The sequence below is a fragment of the Gossypium hirsutum genome, chromosome D05 (assembly GCF_007990345.1).
Source record: "Gossypium hirsutum isolate 1008001.06 chromosome D05, Gossypium_hirsutum_v2.1, whole genome shotgun sequence".
NCBI classification, from domain to species: Eukaryota; Viridiplantae; Streptophyta; class Magnoliopsida; order Malvales; family Malvaceae; genus Gossypium; species Gossypium hirsutum.
In genome coordinates this window covers 24,270,201-24,292,025 of record NC_053441.1, presented here as the reverse complement: position 1 = coordinate 24,292,025, position 21,825 = coordinate 24,270,201, and the positions used below count along the sequence as shown (strand labels likewise).

The window sequence follows — 21,825 nt, the reverse complement described above, 5'->3', positions numbered from 1 at the left end:
TAGAAAAGATTGGCCAAAATGGAAAGATGCAATTCAAGCAGAACTGAGTTCACTTTCTAAACGTGAAGTTTTTGGACCTGTAGTCCAAACACCTAAATGTGTAAAAGTCGATAGGATATAAATGGGTATTTGTGTGAAAACAAAATGAAATTGATGAAGTCGTAAGATATAAAGCTCGCCTTGTAGCACAAGGATTTTCGCAAAGGCTCGGCATTGATTATGAAGAGATATATTCTCTTGTGGTGGATGCTATCACGTTTAGATATCTTAACTTGCATCTAATGGATGTTGTTACATCCTATTTATATGGTACACTTGATAGTTAAATTTATATGAAAATCCCTGAAGGATTTAAAACCCTAAAAAGAGATAAAGTTTCCTGAGAAAATTACTCGATTAGATTAAAGAAAAGTTTATATGGAATAAAATAATCTAGATGTATGTGGTACAATCTTTTTAATGAAAACTTGTTAAAAAAAGGTTACAAAAACGATCCAATTTGTCCAAGTGTCTATAAAAAGGTTTGGATCAGATTTTGTGATAATTGTTGATTATGTTGATGGTCTAAATATTATTGGAACTCCTGAAGAGTTTCAAAATACAATAAATTATTTTCAGAAATAATTTGAAATGAAAGATCTTGAAAAAACAAAGTTTTATCTTGGATTACAAATCGAACATTTAAAAGATGAAATTTATGTTCATTAATAAACTTATATGGAAAAGATATTAAAGAAATTTTACATGGATAAAGCACACCCATTAAGTGTTTCAATGGTTGTACGATCGTTAGATGTGAATAAAGATTAATTTCGTCATCGCGAGAATGTTGAAGAGTTTATTGGTCCTGTAGTGTCATATCTAAGTGCCATAAGGGCATTGATGTATCTTGCAAACAGCACAAGACTTGATATAACTTTCGTTGTAAACTTGTTAGCAAGATTTAGTTCTTCTCTAACATGTAGACATTGGAATTGAATTAAACATGTATTTAGATATTTCAGAGGGACCATTGATATGAGGTTATTTTATTCAAATGATTCAAAATCCCTATTAGTTGGCTATGCTGATGTTGAATGCTTATTAGATCCACATAAAGGTTGATCTTAAACAGGATATTTATTTACATGTGGGGTACTTCCATATCATGGCGTCAACAAAGCAAACATTACTTGCCGCTTCTTCAATCATGCAAAAATAATTACAATGCATGAGGCAAGTCAAGAGTGTGTTTGGCTAAGGTTATTAACCCAACATATCCAGAAGATATGTAATTTGCCTTTACAGAAAAGATGTCAACTATCCTATATGAAGATAATACAACATGTATAGCTCAATTGAAGGGTGGTTACATCAAAGGAGATAGAACGAAACATATTTCACCAAAATTATTATTCACCCATGATCTTGAGAAAATAGGTGATATAAATGTTCAACAAATTCGTTCTAGTGATAAATTAGCAGATCTTTTTACTAAGGCATTGCCAACTTCAACATTTGAAAGACTACTACACAAGATTGGAATGTGTCGACTCAAAGATGTAATATAATGTTGCCATCAAGGGGAGTCTAAAAACAAGTTGTTCTCTTTTCCTTTAACTAAAGTTTTATCCCTTTGGGTTTTCCTGGTAAAGGTTTTTAACGAGGCAGCTTGTAGTAGAAGATTGTGTACTCTTTTTATTTCATTAGGTTTTTTATCCTACAGGAATTTTCCTAATAAAATTTTAACGAGACACATTATCTACCAGTGGATATCCAAGGGGGAGTGCTATGAATATCTTATTAAGTGGATGTCCATCATAATTAAGATAAATTTTTAATGTACTTTAAATTCTAATAGTTATTAGAATTAGATATTTACTTCTTTTATATTTCTTATGCATATAAATATAGACTCTGATAAAACATTGTAAATCATCCATTTGATCAATAAAGTACATTCTTTATTGCTTTCATATTTTTTTTGTTCTTTCCGTCTGTTTTTATTTTATAACAATTTTAATATTTTTAGTGTATTATATATTTAATTTTTTATATAAAAAATAAAATTAAAAAAAATACTAACCAGACTAAGTTAAAGTTTTAAGATTTTTATCCGAATTAAACTTGAACAAAAAATTAAATCCATTTTTTAGAACAAGTCAAGCCCAAACTTAAAAATCGACCTAAAATTTTATTAAAGCTCAAATCCGGCCATGAACAACTCTAAATAAAATAGAGCAGATCTTAAGCCCAAATTGAAGCCAGGGCATATAGCTACCCGCAGGTGAGTGACAGCCAAAGCCCCTAAGTGGATAATGCGATAAAACCCCCGCTCTTACTCTTCCTTTCTTTCCCTCAATACTAATTTTCTTATCCCAAGCAGAGAAAAATGGCTTCAATGTCATCTCTAATATTACCCCCATATCTCACTAAGCTCTCCTTCAAACCCCAATCAAACCAACACTTGCTCCAGTTCCTCCAACCCAGTTTGCCTAAAAATCTCACCTTGAGTTCACGTCCCAGAAAATTAAGGTTGTTTGTCGCGGCAGAAGAGCAAACCGCAACGGTGGCCTCCCCTTCTTCCGAGGCCGCCAGGAGGCTTTACGTTGGCAACATACCCAGAAATTTGAAAAATGACGAGCTGACAAAGATTGTCGAGGAACATGGCGCTGTTGAAAAAGCAGAGGTGCTTCCTTCCTTTCTTTTTTTATTTCTTTTCCTTTTTTTATAATTTATAACATCGCTTAACAATAAGAGAAAAAGGGTTTTAAAGCCTTTCTGAAAATGCTGCTTTTCGTATGGATGTAAAATTGCAGGTGATGTATGATAAGTACTCTGGAAGGAGCCGCCGATTTGCTTTTGTTACCATGAAAACCGTGGAGGATGCTAATGCGGCAATCGAGAAACTAAATGGCACTGTAAGCCCAAACCCCTCATATACGAGGAAACGTAGCACATATGTTGAGGTATCTGGTTTTCATGGTGTTTTTTTTCTTATTCTTTCATGTATTGCAGCAAATTGGAGGGCGGGAGATCAAGGTAAACATCACCGAAAAGCCTCTGGCACAAGTGGATTTGTCTCTCCTTCAGGCGGAGGATTCCCAGTTCATTGATAGCCCGCATAAAGTTTATGTGGGAAACCTTGCGAAGACAGTAACTTCAGAGACACTAAAGAAGTTTTTTTCTGAGAAAGGGAAGGTAATGAGCGCCAAGGTTTCACGGGTCCCGGGGTCCTCCAAATCAGGGGGATTTGGGTTTGTATCATTCTCTTCAGATGAGGAAGTTGAAGCTGCCATCAATTCTTTTAACAATGCTGTAAGTTGTTCACCACTTATTTTGCCTTTGCTTCTGCAATATACACCCTTGTTGTATGCAATGGTTTCAGTGACAGTTTTTCTTTTTAATGTTTATGAAATCCTGTTCGTTCTTCTTATTGTTATTACGAGTAAGTTTAGATCTTTTGAATGAGAGGCCTTTTACATCTGAATATCCGATCCTGTTGTGAAGTGTTTTTGCAGCATTTTCTTTCATGTTTGAGGGGAAGTATTGATTTGTTGGTGACTGCAATTAGCTTGGTAGTTGCAATTCTATGTTGCTCTGACACTGCGTTTTCCTTTATAGTATTCGTGTCCAATATCCAGACATGTGTCTAAGAGTATGATCCGAAAAAATCGTTTAAATACTTGTCTGTGACACATCTGAGTCCGAGCAACATAGGTTGTGATTTCCTTTTTAATGATCGAACTTTTTGGTTTCATTTGATAGTCTGAATCTGTCAAAATATTCATCCGTTGTTTCATTCTTGGAAGTCATGTGTGCTCATTTAGTTCTACTTATACATTGTATGTTCTGGACTCTTTACTTCTCACTATTTCTACTTGTGTGTTTCTAGCTCTGTTTGCTCACACTCTTCATTTTTCTTGAAGTATTCATGTCCCATAAATGATTATAGAGATATGACCTTCAAATACATGAAAGAACTTTAAGGATACTCACAGGGTCATACCTGAATTCGAGTAATATCGGTTTTGTGGGAAATGAGCAATGTAAGTATTACTGATATACAAGGGTTGGTGGTTGCAGATGTTGGAGGGGGAAGAAATTCGTGTAAACAAGGCATAAAATGCGGTGCTCCATCTCATCCTGTATCCATTTCACATTCATTGCAAAGTAGGGTAGTTGTTTTGTTTCTGTTGAATGGACAATCACTCAACTTATGAGGTTGTTGTAATTATAGGAGGCTGAAGCTTAATTTGTTGAACTGGAAAAGGAGAAAGAGGATAAACACTTTTTCATTTGGGAAGCTGAATCTGATGCATATTATACCATCTCATTTCTCCCTATATCCTTTATCTTCTGCTGTGCCTCCTCCCATTTTTAGGCTTTAGCAAAGTGAATTTGAAATGTTTCTCAGAAGAAAAAAGGACTATATTTATTTATACATATTTAATTATTATTATTTTCTTTTTTAATTTAATAGTTGGTCAAATGTCAAGTAATTTCCTAAAAGATTTATCACTAGGCTAAATAAGCTAAACATGCAGGGGTTTTTTAATTGGCCAAATAGGTTGTTTTTTTCAAGATTTAGGAAAATAGGTCAATTTTAGAAAGAGGGTGTAAAAACGCGTCTAGCTGGACGAGCTTTTTATGACATGCTAGGAAAAGTGTGTCCAGTTGGAAGCGCTTTTCGATAATTACAAAGAAAACGTGTCTAGCCGGACGTGTTTTTCCACTCTCTTTTCAAAAAATGGTCTATTTCTCTAAATTAAAAAAAATTAACTTTCTTTTCCAGCATATATGTCAAAATGTAAAAATTAAGTGTTGAAATTTTAATATTGAATTTAACAAGTATTGAGCATGAATTGTAAAAATTGTTTGGCCAATATAATTTATTTATTGTTTGATAAATGTAATTGTTAAAATTGGAAAATCTTATTTTATATTTTTCTATAAATTTGAATTTGAATTTTAAAAAATGACTAGGAAAAGTTAAAGTGTTGAATATAAAAATATCATAATTAAAAAAGTATTTTTAACTATATCCAAACTAATAATAAAACAACTCATTTATATTTTGTGAATTGATTTGTAATTTAAAGGATAAATTGATTATCTTCAATTCATCAAGTGATTAATCACTCCTTATTTACTTATATTTTTCATTGAAAAATTAAATCAAATGGTTTTCCATATTTGTTATCACACATTTAAAAAAATTAAACTGCAAAAAATATTAATGTTTAATAAATTAAACTTCTCAATAAATTATCAAATCAGGCCTAAATATATCCATAGGTTGCATTTGAGAGTTTACATATGCTAATAAAAATTAAGATTAGGATTCAATATAATAATTATATTTTTAATTATAGTACTAAAATATAAAATTGTAATCTTTCTAAGTTTGAATACTTTTTATTTGGCTTAATATATCATTTGATATATGAGTTTGACATTTTTTTCCTGATATGGTACCTATGTTATTTTTTGTCAATTTGATAGAAGTTTTGTATTAGACAAAAGTTATATATTTTGGTACCCAAAAGTGATTTTTTAGTGTGTAATTCAACTTTTCGGGTTTGATGAAAGTTGATTATAATATTATTAGGTTTGATTTTTGTATGATTTTGTTAATAGAATAAATTTAGTCTTAAATGTGAACTTGTCTAATTTGTCAAATACAATTCAATGGATGGGATTGAATTCAAGCATTAAGGTTGATATGATTAATGTTAAGTGTGGAAATATTAACATTGTAAAGAAATTAAAATTTAAGGTCAAATTAGTTTCCAACTAGTATTAGTGTAAATGGGAAGAAAAAATAGAAGGTAAAGACACGCGAGGCGAGTGAAGTTTGAGAACCAGCGGTTGAGTTGGGTTTAGTTTGGTTGGGTTGAATCCTCCGCCCATTCTTTCGTTGTTTCGTTTCGATGCTTTCGAGGAACTTTTTTAGGCTTTAAACTTTCAGCTAAGCTATAGTAACATCAACAACCAACATATTTCCTTTCAATTTTCCTCCCCTTTCTTCTCATTTCCTTCCTTCAATGGCTAACGTTCTACAGACTTCTTTCCTTCCTTCTACTTCTTCCCTTCGCCGGCCCTCCATTTCCGGTTCCAAAGGGAAGTCTCAATCCCTTCAAGTGAAGGCCAAGATACGAGAGATTTTCATGCCCGCACTCAGCTCTACAATGACGGAAGGTAAGATCGTGTCTTGGATGAAGTCGGAAGGGGACAAGTTGTCTAAAGGGGAGAGCGTTGTTGTTGTGGAATCCGACAAGGCTGACATGGACGTCGAGAGTTTCCACGAGGGATTCCTCGCCGCTATTATGGTGGAGGAAGGCGGCGTTGCTCCCGTCGGTTCTGCAATCGCCCTCTTGGCTGAGACTGAAGACGAGATCTCTGAAGCCAAAGCTAAATCGCAGTCTTCTTCGAGTAGCACTCCTCAGGTAGTAGAAGAAAAGCCAAAGCAAATTGAAGAGGCGGCTCCGGATGTTCCGGCTGCTGCTGCTGCTCCATCAGTTCCGGTCGCAAAGGCTGTAACTTTGGGGTCCGCCGTGCATCCGGCTTCGGAAGGAGGGAAGAGGATAGTTGCCTCGCCGTATGCCAAGAAATTGGCTAAGGAGTTGAAGGTGGATTTGGGAACAGTGGTGGGGAGTGGACCATTGGGGAGGATTGTGGCTAAGGACGTCGAGGCAGCTGCGGTAGCAGTACCGGTGGCTGCTTCTCCGGCGAAGCCAGATCCTGTGGCTCCTGGGATTGAATTGGGAACAGTGGTTCCTTTTACCACAATGCAGGGTGCTGTGAGTAGGAATATGGTCGAGAGCTTGTCAGTGCCTACGTTCCGAGTTGGGTACACCATCACCACAAATGCACTTGATGCCTTGTACAAAAAGGTAAAGCTGCTTGTTTTGTTAAGGTGCTTTAAAATGATAACAATCTTTTGTTTTTGTACTTCGAATCATTTTATAATTTTATGATGTCATGGATGGTAGGCATAGGACTTAAGATAGTGCATTTAGTTCGAAATGGTGAATTCTTGACAATGTCATATGAAAGAAGATGACTTTTCTAGAGCTTAAATTAAATATATTTTCAGGCATTATAAGCCTTCCAAAAAAAGAAATCCTTACACTAGAAAACTTGAATAAAAGAAACTTTTCCTGATTTAGGGTCTTTAGAATATTTTTGGGACATTTTGCTGGAAAAGATGTATTTATTCTAAACTCGTTTGTACATTGTAGATGAATAGTACTGTTATGTTGTACTTATCGAGTTGCTTTTCATTTGTTTGTGAAAATTGGTTGATATAAGTTGTAATTTTTTGTTCAGATCAAGTCCAAGGGTGTAACAATGACAGCATTGCTTGCAAAGGCAACTGCACTTGCATTGGTTCAACATCCAGTGGTGAACTCCTGCTGTAGGGATGGCAACAGCTTTACATACAATAGTAGCATCAATATTGCTGTTGCTGTAGCTATAGATGGAGGGTTGATTACACCGGTTCTACAAGATGCTGATAAGGTTTTCATTATTCTACTTTTGGATTCTGACATTATATGATTGTAACTATGTTCTAAGGGCTTTATTTCTTTGTATTTTAGGTTGACATTTATACATTGTCAAGAAAGTGGAAAGAGTTGGTTGATAAGGCACGGGCCAAGCAACTGCAACCTCATGAATATAATACAGGTATGTTATTTCATGTTAGCATTGTTCAGCTTGATGATATAGATGCTGGAATCTTCTTTGGTGTCATGCTGTTTGCCTATCTCTTATGTTGATTTGAAATGCTTATAAATTTTCAAGGGGATGAATATTTTTGTACTTGGTTGTCGGAAATATTGGATAAGAAGTAGCAGAATAAGTGGAAAATGTTAGTGGAATTTTGAAGTCTTACTTGGATGATTATGCTTGTAAAAATCATGAGGTTTCAGAAAGTACTTGTTATACTTATGGGCATTCTTTAACCTTTATGCCAGGGCAGTTTAATGTCTTAAATAATTTAACACGACAATCTGCTAGGGTCTTACAATTTCCCACGCATGTAACTGAGAATGTTTTGAACTTTAAACATCAGGTTTAAACTTAAGAATATGAAACTGTTTGTTAATGTTCAGACTAAAGAGTTAGCTGATAGGCCACCAATATGTCACTTTTCCATCTTTTAGCTTCTTTAGGAACAACTAGCTCCTTAATTTACAAATTCAAACATTCAAGTTTGATTATTTGTTGCAATATTATTGACTGTTCTATCTATCAAAGTAATTCTTTCTTTTGTCACTGTCTAATGTAAGGCATATTTGTCATACCCAGTTGGACGTTTTGACTTGAGCAGTGAATGAGTAGAAATTTCTCATGCAATTTCATGCAGACAATTTTTCATGCAAAATTATTTTGAAGTATCTCTGGAACTTAAATTCAATTCATATTTGAAAAGTGTTTACGCAACTCAACAAAGAGTACGCATAGTCCAATGAGGTCAATGCTCTAGTTATGATAGGTAGTCGGATCTCACTTTTCTTGATTTAGTTAAGGTAGAGCATAAGTTTGGCTCTTCTGTTTCATTTTTTCTCTTGGCTCTTCTTTATTAGTTTTTATTAATTTTCCCTTCTTTCTCATTGCTTGGGCTAAAAATACTAACTATATGGTCTATATTTATCATTTGCGCAGTCTTAAAGTGATGCATAATAAGAAATGGAAATCAGATATAGAGAAGTGAAATGAGGAAGAAGGAAAAATTTGAAGGAAAATATATGAAATTGGCGTAGAAAGAGACAAGCCATAGGAAATCTCAATTCTTTATTTTGGTTTTCATCATATTATATATAGTCCATATAAAAATTTCAGTTTTTGCAGTGAAGTTACTGCAACGCTAGGGTTTCTTTCATGAGTTATCTAGTCCAGTTCCACTTGAATTTGCTTCTCGTGAATGTCACCCTGTTTTTTCATTCCTCGTTGTTGGTTAATATTTTGACATGTCAGCAACCAACTGGCCAAGGAAGCTGCTGCAGTGCAAGGTTTTCTTTTATTTCCTATCTTCACAACTCCTAAGCAGTGAAGAGCTCTCTTATAAGTATTCTTTATAGGAAGCTTAGACCCCTCATATAAGTCAACTTCTTTATAGGAAGCAAAGAGCTCTCTCTTGGCAAAAGAGTCATGCAAGGCTGCCAAAGCAGCAATCTACTCAACATTCAGATCCTCGCGATCACTACTACCACTTGCACAAATTGGTGTAACTGAATCATCACCTAACATTGTAGCAGCCACAGCAGTGCTCTCAGCATCCCCCTGTTTCTAATTCTTTTAACCTTTTCGTCTTGCTTCACAATCCTATATTTTTCATCATCCACCTTTTTCCAACTCTTTTCACCTTTCCACTCTTGCTCCAAGATCCTATGGTTTCTCTCCAAATAACGAGGTTTCTTGCTGTAAACACACTGGCCTTTTTCCTGGACAAAGACCTTCATCAAGACTTATTGGAATTTCTAGGTCCATTGTTCTCCCCTCAACCCCTATCTTCAGTGACAAGGGCTTGTCCATGATCGACACCCTTCTCTTGCCTTTTATTTATTTATTTAGTTTTACTATCTGTTTGAGAATTCAAGAGAGACTGTGTGCTACTCATTATCAAACACTATATTCCTAATGGAAAGCTTACTGACAAGATCCTGAAACACATCTAGTTCTCAACTACATTGTCACTCCTTGTACTTAAATTAGCAAGCCTTCTTAACATGAAGACTTTGTTCTATGCACTTTTCCTCTCATAAATTGCCTCCAAATTTTGAGAAGTTCAGTTACACTAGTCTTGTTCGGAAATGATAACCAGACTAATTTCTGTCAATGATGCCAATAATTTTCCTAAGCAGCTTCTCCCATTTCTTATCTGCACATAGCAAAACAGTGTTGGACCATACCAGTCTCTAAAATAGATGAGATCCCCCGTCATTGTCTTTCAAATTAAGTTATTCATTAAAGCCAGTTCAATTATGGACCTTCTAGCACTATCCATTGGCTTTTGCCTATCCAAGAGCTCTAATATCAGTTGATCGGATTCAATTCCAAGTCACTGGATGCTGTTAAGAACCAAGGAAAAATACCAAGTTTGCATTGAAAACATTTTAGCGTAGAGGGGGAAAACGATAGGTAAATTAGCAACAAATCCACTAGCAAGTAAATGAAACAATGTTCTTGCTTAAGTTTTTGCCTAAACTTGAGACTCCGAGTAATTGGAACAATATCAAATATACTTCCAGGAATTATAGATCTAGATTTCACCAGCAGGATACTGAGCATACAATTTCTTTATGATTAAGTCCTTGATCACTCTAGAAAATAGAGATGAGCGTTCAATCGAATCAAGTGACAAAATTTTTGAGTTGACGGGTCCTATTTTATCATCCTAACTTGATTTGAATTTTTTTCGAATCGAGTAAAATTATTTGGGTTAAATTAAAAAATTAACATCTCAAATTAAAATCTTGCTATATCATAACTAATTTCATGTTAGAGCACATAAATTTGAAACAATATATATTTGAAAACTTTTCCAAAACAAAATTAAAAAAAAAACTTTAGTGTGATAATAATTAACTTATTTAGGTCCCAAAATTATTATTTTAGAAAATTTTAAAAATTTTAACTTTCTTTATATAATCTTTAGATTTTTTTTAAATTTTTTTAAAAAAATATAAAATTTGAAATTTTTATAAATATTTTGAATTTTTGAAAATTATTTTAAAATTTTTTGTAATTTTTATTGAGAGAGAGATCAATTTGCTTTTTTTCAAAATTGATAGGGATCAAAGGGATATTTACAGCAATTTGTTATTTGAATTATTTGAGTTATTCGAATTGTAAAATTTAACTCAAACTCAAGACTCAAATTACTTATTCGAGTTGACTCAAATGACTCGATCGATTAACTCGGAATTTAAATTTTGTTTCGATTTTTTCGACTCGAATCAAGTTTTGCTCACCCTTAACTAGTAAAAGATAACTTCAAATTTACTGCTTCTTGTGTGCCAAGAATCTCTCTCCCTAGAGCTCCCATTCTTGTTATCTTTTTCTTCCCCTTAGTTGCCCACATGTTAACTTGCCCTAGAACCGTTTCAATTTTGACTATGCTTAATGAGAAAAGAAGAAACCCTTGTGTTGTTAACTTTCTTTGCCCTTTTATCTATTTATGCGTAGTTGATTCTAGAAACTACTATTGAATTCTTTAAAATATGTTGAAGTTTAGTTATTCCTACAATAAGCTTGATATCATCCATCATCACCAAATTCAAAGTCTGGACAAATCCTAGGCATGTTAATGTTAGGATGATTGGAAATCCTTCTAGTCCTGCTTGTAGTGACTGATTATAAGTTTACACAGTATTTTGATGGATCTTGTACAATCTTGAATTGTAGTGGATAATTTTAATGCAATAATTGTTTGTATGTGTGTTTGATATATAATAACTGGAATTTATGGTCTATGGTTGCTGAAAAATTTGTAATTAACACCCCCCCTCTTTTTAATGTACCCATAAGCCTTCCAGCCCTATGCTACTAAATACCATCTAGGAGTTTGGCCTGTATGTTTACCTCTGGTTTTTGCCCTATTATTCTTGTTTCTCATAAAGTCATGGTTAATATATAGTTTCTGCTCTAATATGCTTTCAACGTAGCTGAGGCCTCTACTTAGGCCGGTTCTTCATTGCTTTTGAAAAGTGCTGTGGAAAAGTGCTGTGGATGAGAAGTGCTTTTGAAAAGTTTAGTTTAAAATTTGAGTGTTTAGCATTGCTGTCAAAAAGTGCTTTTGAAAAATAAAATGTCCATTTTAGACATATTATAAGTAACAAATATGCATTTAAATAATATTTAAATTAGTTAATATTATTATATTTTAGTAAGAATATAAAAAAATTATTATAACTTCTTGTTAATATTTTAATATATGAAATATAAATTTTAAATATTTTTAAACAATAAATATTAATTATTTATAAAATTTAATTAGAATATATAAATTATATTTTAAATATTTAAATATAACCATTAAATATTTGTAATTAGTATTTTAAAAAATATTTTTTATTTTTAATTAATAATTTTTAACACATTTGTAATTAAGCACCAAGAAAAAAAAGAAAATACTATGTTATTGGAGGGGTGAAAAGGTAATTAAGTACTAAAAGTGCTTTTGAGAGACGAAAAGTTAAAACTTTTAACTTCTCCTTTTCAGCTCCTTTTCAGAAGTGCTTAAAGTTCTTTTTCAGCTTGTTCTTCACAGTTTTTCTTTCAAAAGTACTTTTGGAGTTAGAAGTGTTTTTTTTAAGCCGCCATTAATCTGATTTCATTTTTGCCGATGTTTGCTTCTTTTGCAGGTACTTTCACCCTGTCTAACCTTGGGATGTTTGGTGTGGACCGGTTTGATGCCATTCTGCCACCTGGAACTGTAAGTTTGTTTCTTAATTATTAATATTTCTCCTTTTGCCGGAGTCTCTAGAACACAGTAAGATCTGCTGGGAATCTGTGGATATTTTATCTAATCATGTGGGTGTGCAGGGAGCAATTATGGCGGTTGGAGCTTCTCAGCCCACCGTGGTGGCTAGCAAGGATGGCCGCATTGGCATGAAGAACCAAATGCAGGTAATGAAAATATGGCTTTTATAACAGAAATGGAGAAAAAACTAAACTTTGCCCGGTTCCATCATAGAATAAAATGAGATACTGTTGAACATTGCAGGTAAATGTGACGGCCGATCACCGAGTGATCTATGGTGCTGATCTAGCTGCATTCTTGCAAACACTGGCTAAGATTGTGGAGGATCCTAAAGATCTTACCTTCTAGTGTGGGACAATTTGTGTTTGTAGCATGCTCCCTGTTTTTGAAATCACTAGAGATGAAAATTTTTAGGCGTTATCCAGTTGAGAACAAGACACATTTCTATACTTACTCGACTTTATCCACTCCTTTTTTTTTCTTTACTTCACCCTTTCTATTATTAATTATAAAGTTTCCGTTTGTTTTCTGATCGTATTTGGATCATTATTCGGTTCAATGGATGATTACTTACGCAAGCAATCAAATTCAATTATTTAAGTTTAAAAAGTTATTTTTATATAATAATAGTGTTTTCATTTTAGAATATTTTATTTATTTTTAAGTGATTATATGTTATTTTATTAATTTCATTTAAATTTTTTATCAAGGAAAGGGGGATTTTGATCTGCTAAATATTTATTATATAAATGATTTATATTTTATCAAAGGTCAATTGGATTTTTTTATTAATTTTATCAATAATCGTATTACTGAATTTTTTTTTCTGATTAACATTTAACATTTTGAGAATTTTTTCCTTAAATATTATTGATAATATTTTGGTACAACTGTAATTCAAAAACTCCACTATTTTTTTAAAAAAATGAACACACAACCAGAAAGTCATAACTTAATTAATTTTTTAATAATTAATAATTCAAATGTTGATCAGTTACTACTTTTTGGCCATTGACTATTAGCTGAACTAGATAGATGTTTGCCCTGAAGGCATGTTATTGAATTTGTTATAAAATATAATTAATTTAACATAATAAAAAAATAGGAGTAAAGATAACTTAGACAATAGTAATTTCAACCATTATATTGAAACTTATTTGAATATATATAAATTAAATCAATCATTTTCAACCTAATATAATTATTTTTCCCAAAATAAAAAAAAATGATGGCAATACCTTAATTACCCTTCAAAAGTCAATTACAAAATTCAAAATCTAAAATTATTTTGTTTTGTGTACATTTTTAACCTTTTGTACGTTATATTTTTCATTTATATAAACCATACATATCAAATGTGGTGCAATTAAAATTTTTTTAACTATTTATTTTATATAAAAAAAAGCTTTCAACCATTCAATATATAAACAATATTTTTTATTAATATGGTAAAGATATAAGATCAATTCGAAAATTTATTGCATGATAAGTACAATTATATTATATTAATATAATAATTAGATTGTTAAAAGATTAATTGTATAAAAAATTGTGAAAATATATAAAAAAAAATTTACTTTAATTTTAAGCTTTATTGACAGTTAACCCTCAAACTATACATATTTTCTCATTTTAGTATCTAACTTTTTTTATTCTACATTGATACTTTGAACTTTGCCTCCGTTACAACTTTTGGTCCAAAACTCAAACAGACATTAAAATGGGGCAGGGTCAATTTTTTTAAGTTAAAATTAAAATTAGAAAATATATAATTTAATTAAATGAAAATAAATTACTTATTTCTAGTAAGTTATTTTTATATTTTTTGTTAAAATTTCCTTTTTCTCACTATATCTTCTCTTCTCATCCCCTATTATCACCGCCATCCGAGCTCCTCTCTCTCATCTCTCCTCCAATTTGTTGTTGCCAATCTCTTTAAATTGTCTCTTTCTCTGTTTACTTAATTATTTAGAGAAAATATTTAGTGCATTATTAATGGGGTTTTTAAATTCCACAATCAAGCCAAAACTCAATACAGTAAAGGAAATTAAGTGAAGTACACCAGATACAAAGTATGAAAATTAATCCTTATTCGTACATGGGTTTTTCTGGGACAAAATGAACCACTTCAAATAGGTTTATTACTCCAGCTCAGAATAGATTAATCTGGCATGGGCTACATGAGCCCCCAATAATTTACTAGATCAATTGATAAGCCGAGCATTCCCGGCCCACCAAGCGAAACCAATGGTTTCTTGGTCACGACCGGCTAAAGCTAAAGTTCCATTAAAGAGCGTTTCCACGGGGTAGAACCAAGATGATACGGATCAACCCCTTCTTCTTGCGCTAGAGATCTTACCATTTCAAAAGGAATTGGAGTTACATATTTTTTCCAGTTCCATTTAAGAGTTCTTATGTGTTTCCACGGCCCTTTATGAAACATATACAAAATTTGTCACTACAAACAAAATAATGATAACACATCAAGATTAATTACTTCATTTATGAATTTCATATTAATAAAAATACACGTCCTACCGAAATAGAATTTGTAACTTGCTATCCTCTTGCCTAACAGACAAGGATTTACCTCCATAGAAAAGATGATTCATTCGGATCCGCATGAAAGCCCAACTCTATTGCATTGCGTGAATCAATGTTGTATATTTAAAAGAGGTTGATCTCATTGCTTCTCTCATGGTAAATGTCCTATGAGAATATAGTAAAATATTAAATATATATATGTCAATTTTTTAAGGATGTTTATGGAATAAAAAAAATATCATTGTAAAAAATACTGACTCATTTATTTAATGTTGAATTCTCATGATATCATATACAAAAAGAGACCATTTTCTTGAGGTTTCAATTTTTTCCAAGTTAATTTCACCTATTTTCTTCTCCTTTTCCCAAATCAGTTTTAGTATTTCCCTATTTTTTGTGTTGCTGTAAAATTTTCTTTTTTGGTTTGATGAATTCATTTTCTTCTCTTAATTTCAAATTGGATTTGAAAACGTGATTTATTGCTTCATCACCCACTTAATTACAGGTAAATTTAAACACTCGATTTGAAAATCTTGATGTACAAGTGGGGTCCGCCCCACTTTTCACTCAATTGGGCTAGGATGGGTACAAGTTTCACGGGTGGTGGAGCGGGGATGAGGAAAAAAATTATACTTGCCATGAGTGGTGGGGCAGGCGCGAGTATAACCTTGCACTCACCTCATCCCCACCTGCCCCGAATAATATAATAAGCATGTTTTAAAAAATAAACATTTATAAAAAATTAATTTAATAATGATCTTAATAGTATTTAATTTTTGCACTTGTGTCATTTATGATGTATTTGAGACATTGTTTGCATTTGGATATTATGTAAGGACTTTATTTTTTGAATTTTTTAAACCCATGTTGAAGTTATATTTTATTTATTAATTAAAGGGTAGCGATGATTTTTTTTTAAATAGTGACAATTGGAATAATGTCACATATATGGTAGGAGTCTGGAGGACAGATACTTCATACTTTTTTCATAAAAAATTTAGTTTATATTTATTTAGCTGATACTTATAAAGATATTATATGAAGTAGGTCGCAGGGCGAATATGGGAGGATTAGGTGGGTTTGGGGACCGATGTGGATAGTGGAACAGAGATAGTTTTAATCTGGCGAGTCATAAGGCGGGGATGAAGATGAAAATTCTTAGCGGGGATGGGCGCGGAGGAAGCACCCCACACCCGTCCCACCCAATTGACATCCCTACCTATATGAACATCTTTCCAAACCAATAAAAAAATTTTAGAGTTTTAAGTTTTATGTTATCATGTTTTATATTATTTCGATTCTTTATTTTTTTTAAAAAAAATTCATATTTAACTCAAAAACATTTACGAAAATATAACTCTCTCAAATATATATGTATCATAGATTAAACTCATTGAAGTCGAGTAATTATTTTTTTTCAAGAGGATTATTGCATGTTTAGAGGATGTATATAATTTCATATATTTTAAGTAAATTATATTATGTGCGTAGCGAAAAGTGCAGGCAAGCCCTTGCTAAATAGAAAACTTACTTTATAGTTTTTTTTAAATTAAAAATAATAATTTAATCTTTTCAAAATTTTGATTAAATAAAAATATATAATTTTAACTATTAAAAAATAATAATTAAATTTAAAACCATTTTAATACAAAATTACATAAGATAGTAGGTTAACAACTCAATGGAAGTGTGTAACTAGTCATAAATTTTACCAGCTTTCTATTATTGGCTTCAGTAGTTGACGAAATAATATTAATTGAGGTCTATAAATATTGTGAAATAGTAATGAAATTGAAACATGTCAACCACCAAATCAACTCCACTTCACCTCTATAGCTGTCCAATTATATGTATACTTACGGAATCTCGTCAAGTTGGCACTGCAATGAAAACAGTTGTTATCCTCAATCTCACTCACTATTTATATATATTTTTTATAATTATAAGATTTATAGGTGAACAAAATTCGATTCGATTTAAAAAATTTTAAAAAAATTAATTTCGAGTTAATTGAATTGAGTTGTTCGAGTCAAATCGAATAAGTAATTCGAGTTCGAGTCGAATTGAATTTTACAATTCGAACAATAAATTGGTGTAAATAGTCCTTTAGTCCCTGTTAATTTTGAAAATGAACAAATTGAGCTTTCTTAAATAAATTGTAAAAAAATTAAAATAAATTTTAAATTTCAAAATATTTATAAAAATTCTAAAATTTATATTTTTTAAAAATATACATATAAATTTTAAATGAAGAAAATTCAAAATTTTAAAATTTTCTAAAATAATAATTTTGGGAACTAAAAAATTTAATGAATGATTCAAGTTTATCGTGTTAAAATATTTATTTTTATTTTTATTTTTGAAACAGTTTTTAAGAATTAGTTATACTACAACAAGATTTTAATTTTAGATGTTTAATTTTTTAATTTAACTAGAACAAATTCACTTGATTCGACTTGACTCAAATTGCATTTTACTCAACTCAATTAAAAAAATTCAAATCGAGTTTAGATGATAGAATATGAATTGTTAACTCGAAATTTTTTCACTTAATTCAACTATTTGATCGAACGCTCACCCCTAATGAGATTCACTTATATAACATTTTTATATATGTAATAATATTTTTATTATTATGAGACTCAAGTCATCCCTTAATCACGAAGTCGAGGGATCGATCTTCATCCATTGTGCATTTCATGACCATTTGTTTTCCTCTTCAAAAAGAGAATATCACAATTATCGAAAATAGATATAGTTTATTTCGACAAAAAAATTTGTATGGATCCAATGTTTTATATCATATTAATAACAATATATATTTAATTTGCTCAAAATTCTTCATACATAATCTAATAAAATATAACAAAAACACATATATTTATTATATATATGTGTGTATATATATTAAGATTTGATGTTAATTGGTTGGCTGTGAAACCAAAGCTTGTAAATTGTAATTCAGTGGGAAGAAACACATATGGTTTTTGTTGGTTGAAGGAAGTGGCTGTGCTTAGCTGCAGCCGTTTCTATTTGATCCCATTTCTGTTGGCGCTTGATTTGCTCACGATGAGCTTCGGATTCCCGGTGATGGATTTCTCGGAGGCACTTATCGTATAAGGGTGGATCCATTTCTTCCAACATGGCCTTCACATTTTCCGTTAGTTGCTTTACGCTTTTGCTCCAATGCAGCTTTAGGTTCCTCTCCATGCCTTCCACTACCACCGGAAACACTTCTTCCATGGCTTCCGATGCCATCTTCACGAACTGCTCGTTGTTCCACACATACAGTGCTCGCTCTGCTACCTGATTCATGTGATTTTCAATTGTATATAAAAAGGGTTAAATTCACTGGAAGTACCCGAATTATGGTCCACATTCAATTGAATCCTTAAACTAAAGTATCCTTCCAAATTCCAATCAAATCATTCCACCATCTTTGATGGTAAACGTCTGCTTGGAAGCATGTATGGATTAGTAAATAGGGACCAATATTTGAGGATTTATGATGGAGTTATATAGATTGATTGTTAAACAAGAGTAGACCCCTGCCATAAGCCTAACCGGAATATTTGACAGATTTCATATGATGATCCTTAACGATTCCACTATGAAACAAAGGGCAAACAGTTTTCAAACTTGATTCTTTAACTTCTCCTTAGTTGTATATCAAATTTCAAGTTATGTTGCAGAGGAAGTAGCATCATGAAGCTTACCTGTGAGTTGCAACTGTTGAAACATCGCGTAATTCGAGAGCATAACGGCAAAGCCAACGTTCGGTACTGATCGGGATCGATATTCTCAACGAGCTCCTCCAATTCGCCAATAAGTAGAATTTCTTTGTGACAATTAGTGATGGGCCAGTACCTTAAAATCCCCCTAACCACGACTCCTCCAAGTGCAGGCTCTTTTTGCACGAACTGAGAAACACAATAGGCTAGTTGCCGATGGTAAACCTGCAGACCCTTAGGCTTATGCAACGGAAGCAGCACTCTCATCAAGAAAAGCTTGTGCTCTTCCTTTAACGGAACACCGAAGCCATTAATGATGCTTCCCCATATCTCTAGCAGCTCGCCGATCCCACAATGCTTTTCGGTCTCGAAAACGTAATGCAAGAACACCTCGTTCATAGCTTTCCTCATAAACGATCTGTATGAAGTGAACCTCGAATATATACGATGGAAAACGTTCTTCAAGCTCTCTCTTTCTCTGGGGTCTTCGGATTGAAACAGGTAAAGAAGATTCCGAATGAATTGGTGATCGATGTAATCTTTAAGTTTCTTGGAATCCACGTTAAGAACAAGACTAAGGAGAATATCGTAAACAAGCTGCAAGTGAGGCCATAGAGGTGTGAAAGTGGAGAGTTCTTCATCATCAGGCAAGGCAGAGACGATGGAAGTTTTGGAAGGTGGAGGAAGTGGCCTGAAGAGATTGACAGACACCATGGACATTAGAGGTGAAAAAAGCTGTTCGTGCAATGGCTTCTTTGGTGATTTGAGCAGAGAGACAACATCCATAAGCTTAAGGCGCTTGAGATCTTGCTGCGAAGGCGATTCCTGAGGGTCGGTGAAAGTGAAAACCGAGGTGCAATAAGAGATAGCAGACAGGATTCCATCGTGTTCGTAATCAGTACCACCACCACCACGGCGGGGACTGGGAAAGGGACTTCCGACATAAGGCTTGGGATCAAGATCAAAGAGATGCTTGAGAGTAGTTTTCTTCCTGGGTGAGTTCTTGGGGGAATCCCTCCGAATGCCCATTGTTTTTCCCGTTCCTTGGCTGGCCTTTTTTGCTCTTAATGTTACTTTGTTGGCCCAAGGAAAGAAAGAGTATTAGATAGTAAGCAACAACAACAAAAGGCAAAAGGACAGTGATATGATTTATGGACAAGAAATGAATGTTGTAAAATCCGATGAACAAAACTATTGAAATGTCGCCCAATAGTATAAAAGTTCACTATGAGATGAGATTAACATGCATGGATGATAGGATTTGTATACCGTCATTAATAAATTATTTAAATATATATATTAATGAAGGTAGGAAGGAAGGAATCTTAATGGTGTTCATCAAATCATCTTTCATGTGATTCATTATGTGCATAGTGAGTTTGTAGGCAGTTAGCAGCTTGTTAGGGGGGTGATGAAGAAGAGGACAACATCCAAAGTTAAATCCCTATGCAATGCAGGTCATGTGGCTCACCAACTCACTGCCCAAAGCATTTCTTTTTGCAGCTTGGGACCATATATGCATACATCACAAAACATCAAACACACGGGATCTTTTACAAGATCAAAGCAGTTTTTGTCCCAACTCCTCTCACTAACAACTCCACATATATTAGATATGACCATTCATGTTTTCACGTGTCTTGGGTTAACCATTTACCTTCTCTCTCTCTCTTTTTCTTTTAAATTTTATAAACCTTTACTAATATTAAATCTTTTATCTTTTATTAAATTTGGTGTAGCCACTGCCATACTGATTTAATTGAGTAATGGCGAAAATATTTTTATTTTATAAATTAAATTGTATTGTTTTATAAAACCTCATTTGTTATTTTATATTTTTTTATTAATATATTTTCTACATGATTTTGTTTTAACACTCGCATTATAAATATGCCATAAATTTAATATAATTATAAGTACGAGTATAATATAATTAAAAATATTATATATTCAATCATTTAAATTCAAAATAATCTCATAACTTACACCACAATCTTAGCCTTTATCAATAATATCAAGTTCTCTTTAACAATAGTACCTTTTTTATCTACTAGTCCCTAACGCATTCTCTCTCATTTTGTAAGAAAAGTTAATTTCTCTTTACAAGAATTGGAAGCTATGCTTGTAATAAATTATCACTATCTTTTTATAGAATAATAATGCTTAATTGATTGTATTTTTGTGTGTTTTTAGATTATTTCATAGTTCGTAAAAAGGTAAAATAGTTTTATTTGAATAAAAAATACATTATTCCATTATATATGGAATATACTAAGGGGCGACGACATACCCTAAGAAATAATAGGCTTTGTCACCCCTCTCACATGGATGAGCTCTCCAGCCCGTCTTATGTATTGGGTATAATTATATGTGTTATTTGAAATGTTAACTAACACTTATAATTTATTCAACTCAATAACTATTTTTCTATTTTTAAAAATATTAATTAATTGATTAAATTTCTCAATTAAATTATTCTCTCAGCTCAATTCTAATTTTGTTAAAATCATAACAACTTTATTATATTAGAAATTATGAGGAAATATATTTAATTGTCTCATTCAGTAAAACTGCTGTGACTAATAAATTTAATTCTCACTTTGAATTTCAATTATTTAATTGCAATCAAATCATAATTTGAATAATTTAATTTAATTTCTAATTCATCTTTTGTGCTTAATGAGAAAACACATTCACTATGGATAGTGACACATGCGATCTATTTCTCTTAATTGTCATTTTCATTTATTTCATAGTATCAATTCTTTATGAAATTTATTTTGCGTTATATCGATCTAGTAAAAGGATTGATTAGACATATATATAATTAAGGTTCAATTATTTGTACTGAAGTTCTGGCTCTTTGCCTATTAATTACAACATTATTTAATCATGAAGTCATTCCACTAAAGTACCATAATTAAACTCTTCCTTATTATATATCATCTCAAAAGAAACTTAATAAGTACTTGTTCAATGACCTTGTCATTTTTTGCCAAAAAAATGACATTGCCATAAGTGTGTTACCCTTATTTAATATCCTTATCTCTTTGGGTTAATTTCGTTCTCTCAATATGA

At 32.3% G+C, this 21,825-nt stretch overlaps 3 protein-coding genes across 3 annotated transcripts; 2 read left to right on the top strand and 1 right to left on the bottom strand.

Moving 5' to 3' along the window:
• The first annotated feature begins 2,212 nt into the window (after nucleotides 1–2,212).
• Nucleotides 2,213–4,310, top strand: LOC107914044 (30S ribosomal protein 2, chloroplastic). Its single transcript, XM_016842763.2, has 4 exons — nucleotides 2,213–2,668; nucleotides 2,799–2,900; nucleotides 2,998–3,297; nucleotides 4,066–4,310. Exons 1-4 carry the CDS (start codon nucleotides 2,372–2,374, stop codon nucleotides 4,102–4,104), a joined length of 738 nt encoding a protein of 245 aa, XP_016698252.1. The 5' UTR covers nucleotides 2,213–2,371; the 3' UTR covers nucleotides 4,105–4,310.
• A 1,468-nt stretch (nucleotides 4,311–5,778) lies between these two features.
• On the top strand, nucleotides 5,779–13,001 carry LOC107914045 (dihydrolipoyllysine-residue acetyltransferase component 5 of pyruvate dehydrogenase complex, chloroplastic). The gene is made up of 6 exons (XM_016842764.2): nucleotides 5,779–6,875; nucleotides 7,312–7,503; nucleotides 7,584–7,671; nucleotides 12,354–12,424; nucleotides 12,535–12,618; nucleotides 12,716–13,001. Exons 1-6 carry the CDS (start codon nucleotides 6,027–6,029, stop codon nucleotides 12,818–12,820), a joined length of 1,389 nt encoding a protein of 462 aa, XP_016698253.1. The 5' UTR covers nucleotides 5,779–6,026; the 3' UTR covers nucleotides 12,821–13,001.
• Nucleotides 13,002–17,879: 4,878 nt separating this feature from the next.
• LOC107914461 (serine/threonine protein phosphatase 2A 57 kDa regulatory subunit B' beta isoform) lies at nucleotides 17,880–20,137 on the bottom strand. The gene is made up of 2 exons (XM_016843381.2): nucleotides 18,733–20,137; nucleotides 17,880–18,322 (listed from the first exon to the last, which is right to left on the bottom strand). The coding sequence occupies exons 1-2, from the start codon at nucleotides 19,774–19,776 to the stop codon at nucleotides 17,978–17,980; spliced, it is 1,389 nt and encodes a 462-aa protein (XP_016698870.1). The 5' UTR covers nucleotides 19,777–20,137; the 3' UTR covers nucleotides 17,880–17,977.
• Nucleotides 20,138–21,825: the final 1,688 nt, after the last annotated feature.

Coding starts and splice junctions, on each gene's coding strand:
- LOC107914044 (XM_016842763.2), top strand. CDS start 2,372: ATGGCTTCAATGTCATCTCTAATATTACCCCCATATCTCACTAAGCTC. Junction 2,901..2,997: donor TCGAGAAACTAAATGGCACT/GTAAGCCCAAAC, acceptor CATGTATTGCAG/CAAATTGGAGGGCGGGAGAT. Junction 3,298..4,065: donor TCAATTCTTTTAACAATGCT/GTAAGTTGTTCA, acceptor TGGTGGTTGCAG/ATGTTGGAGGGGGAAGAAAT.
- LOC107914045 (XM_016842764.2), top strand. CDS start 6,027: ATGGCTAACGTTCTACAGACTTCTTTCCTTCCTTCTACTTCTTCCCTT. Junction 6,876..7,311: donor TTGATGCCTTGTACAAAAAG/GTAAAGCTGCTT, acceptor TTTTTTGTTCAG/ATCAAGTCCAAGGGTGTAAC. Junction 7,672..12,353: donor ACCTCATGAATATAATACAG/GTATGTTATTTC, acceptor CTTCTTTTGCAG/GTACTTTCACCCTGTCTAAC.
- LOC107914461 (XM_016843381.2), bottom strand. CDS start 19,776: ATGGGCATTCGGAGGGATTCCCCCAAGAACTCACCCAGGAAGAAAACT. Junction 18,323..18,732: donor TCAACAGTTGCAACTCACAG/GTAAGCTTCATG, acceptor CACATGAATCAG/GTAGCAGAGCGAGCACTGTA.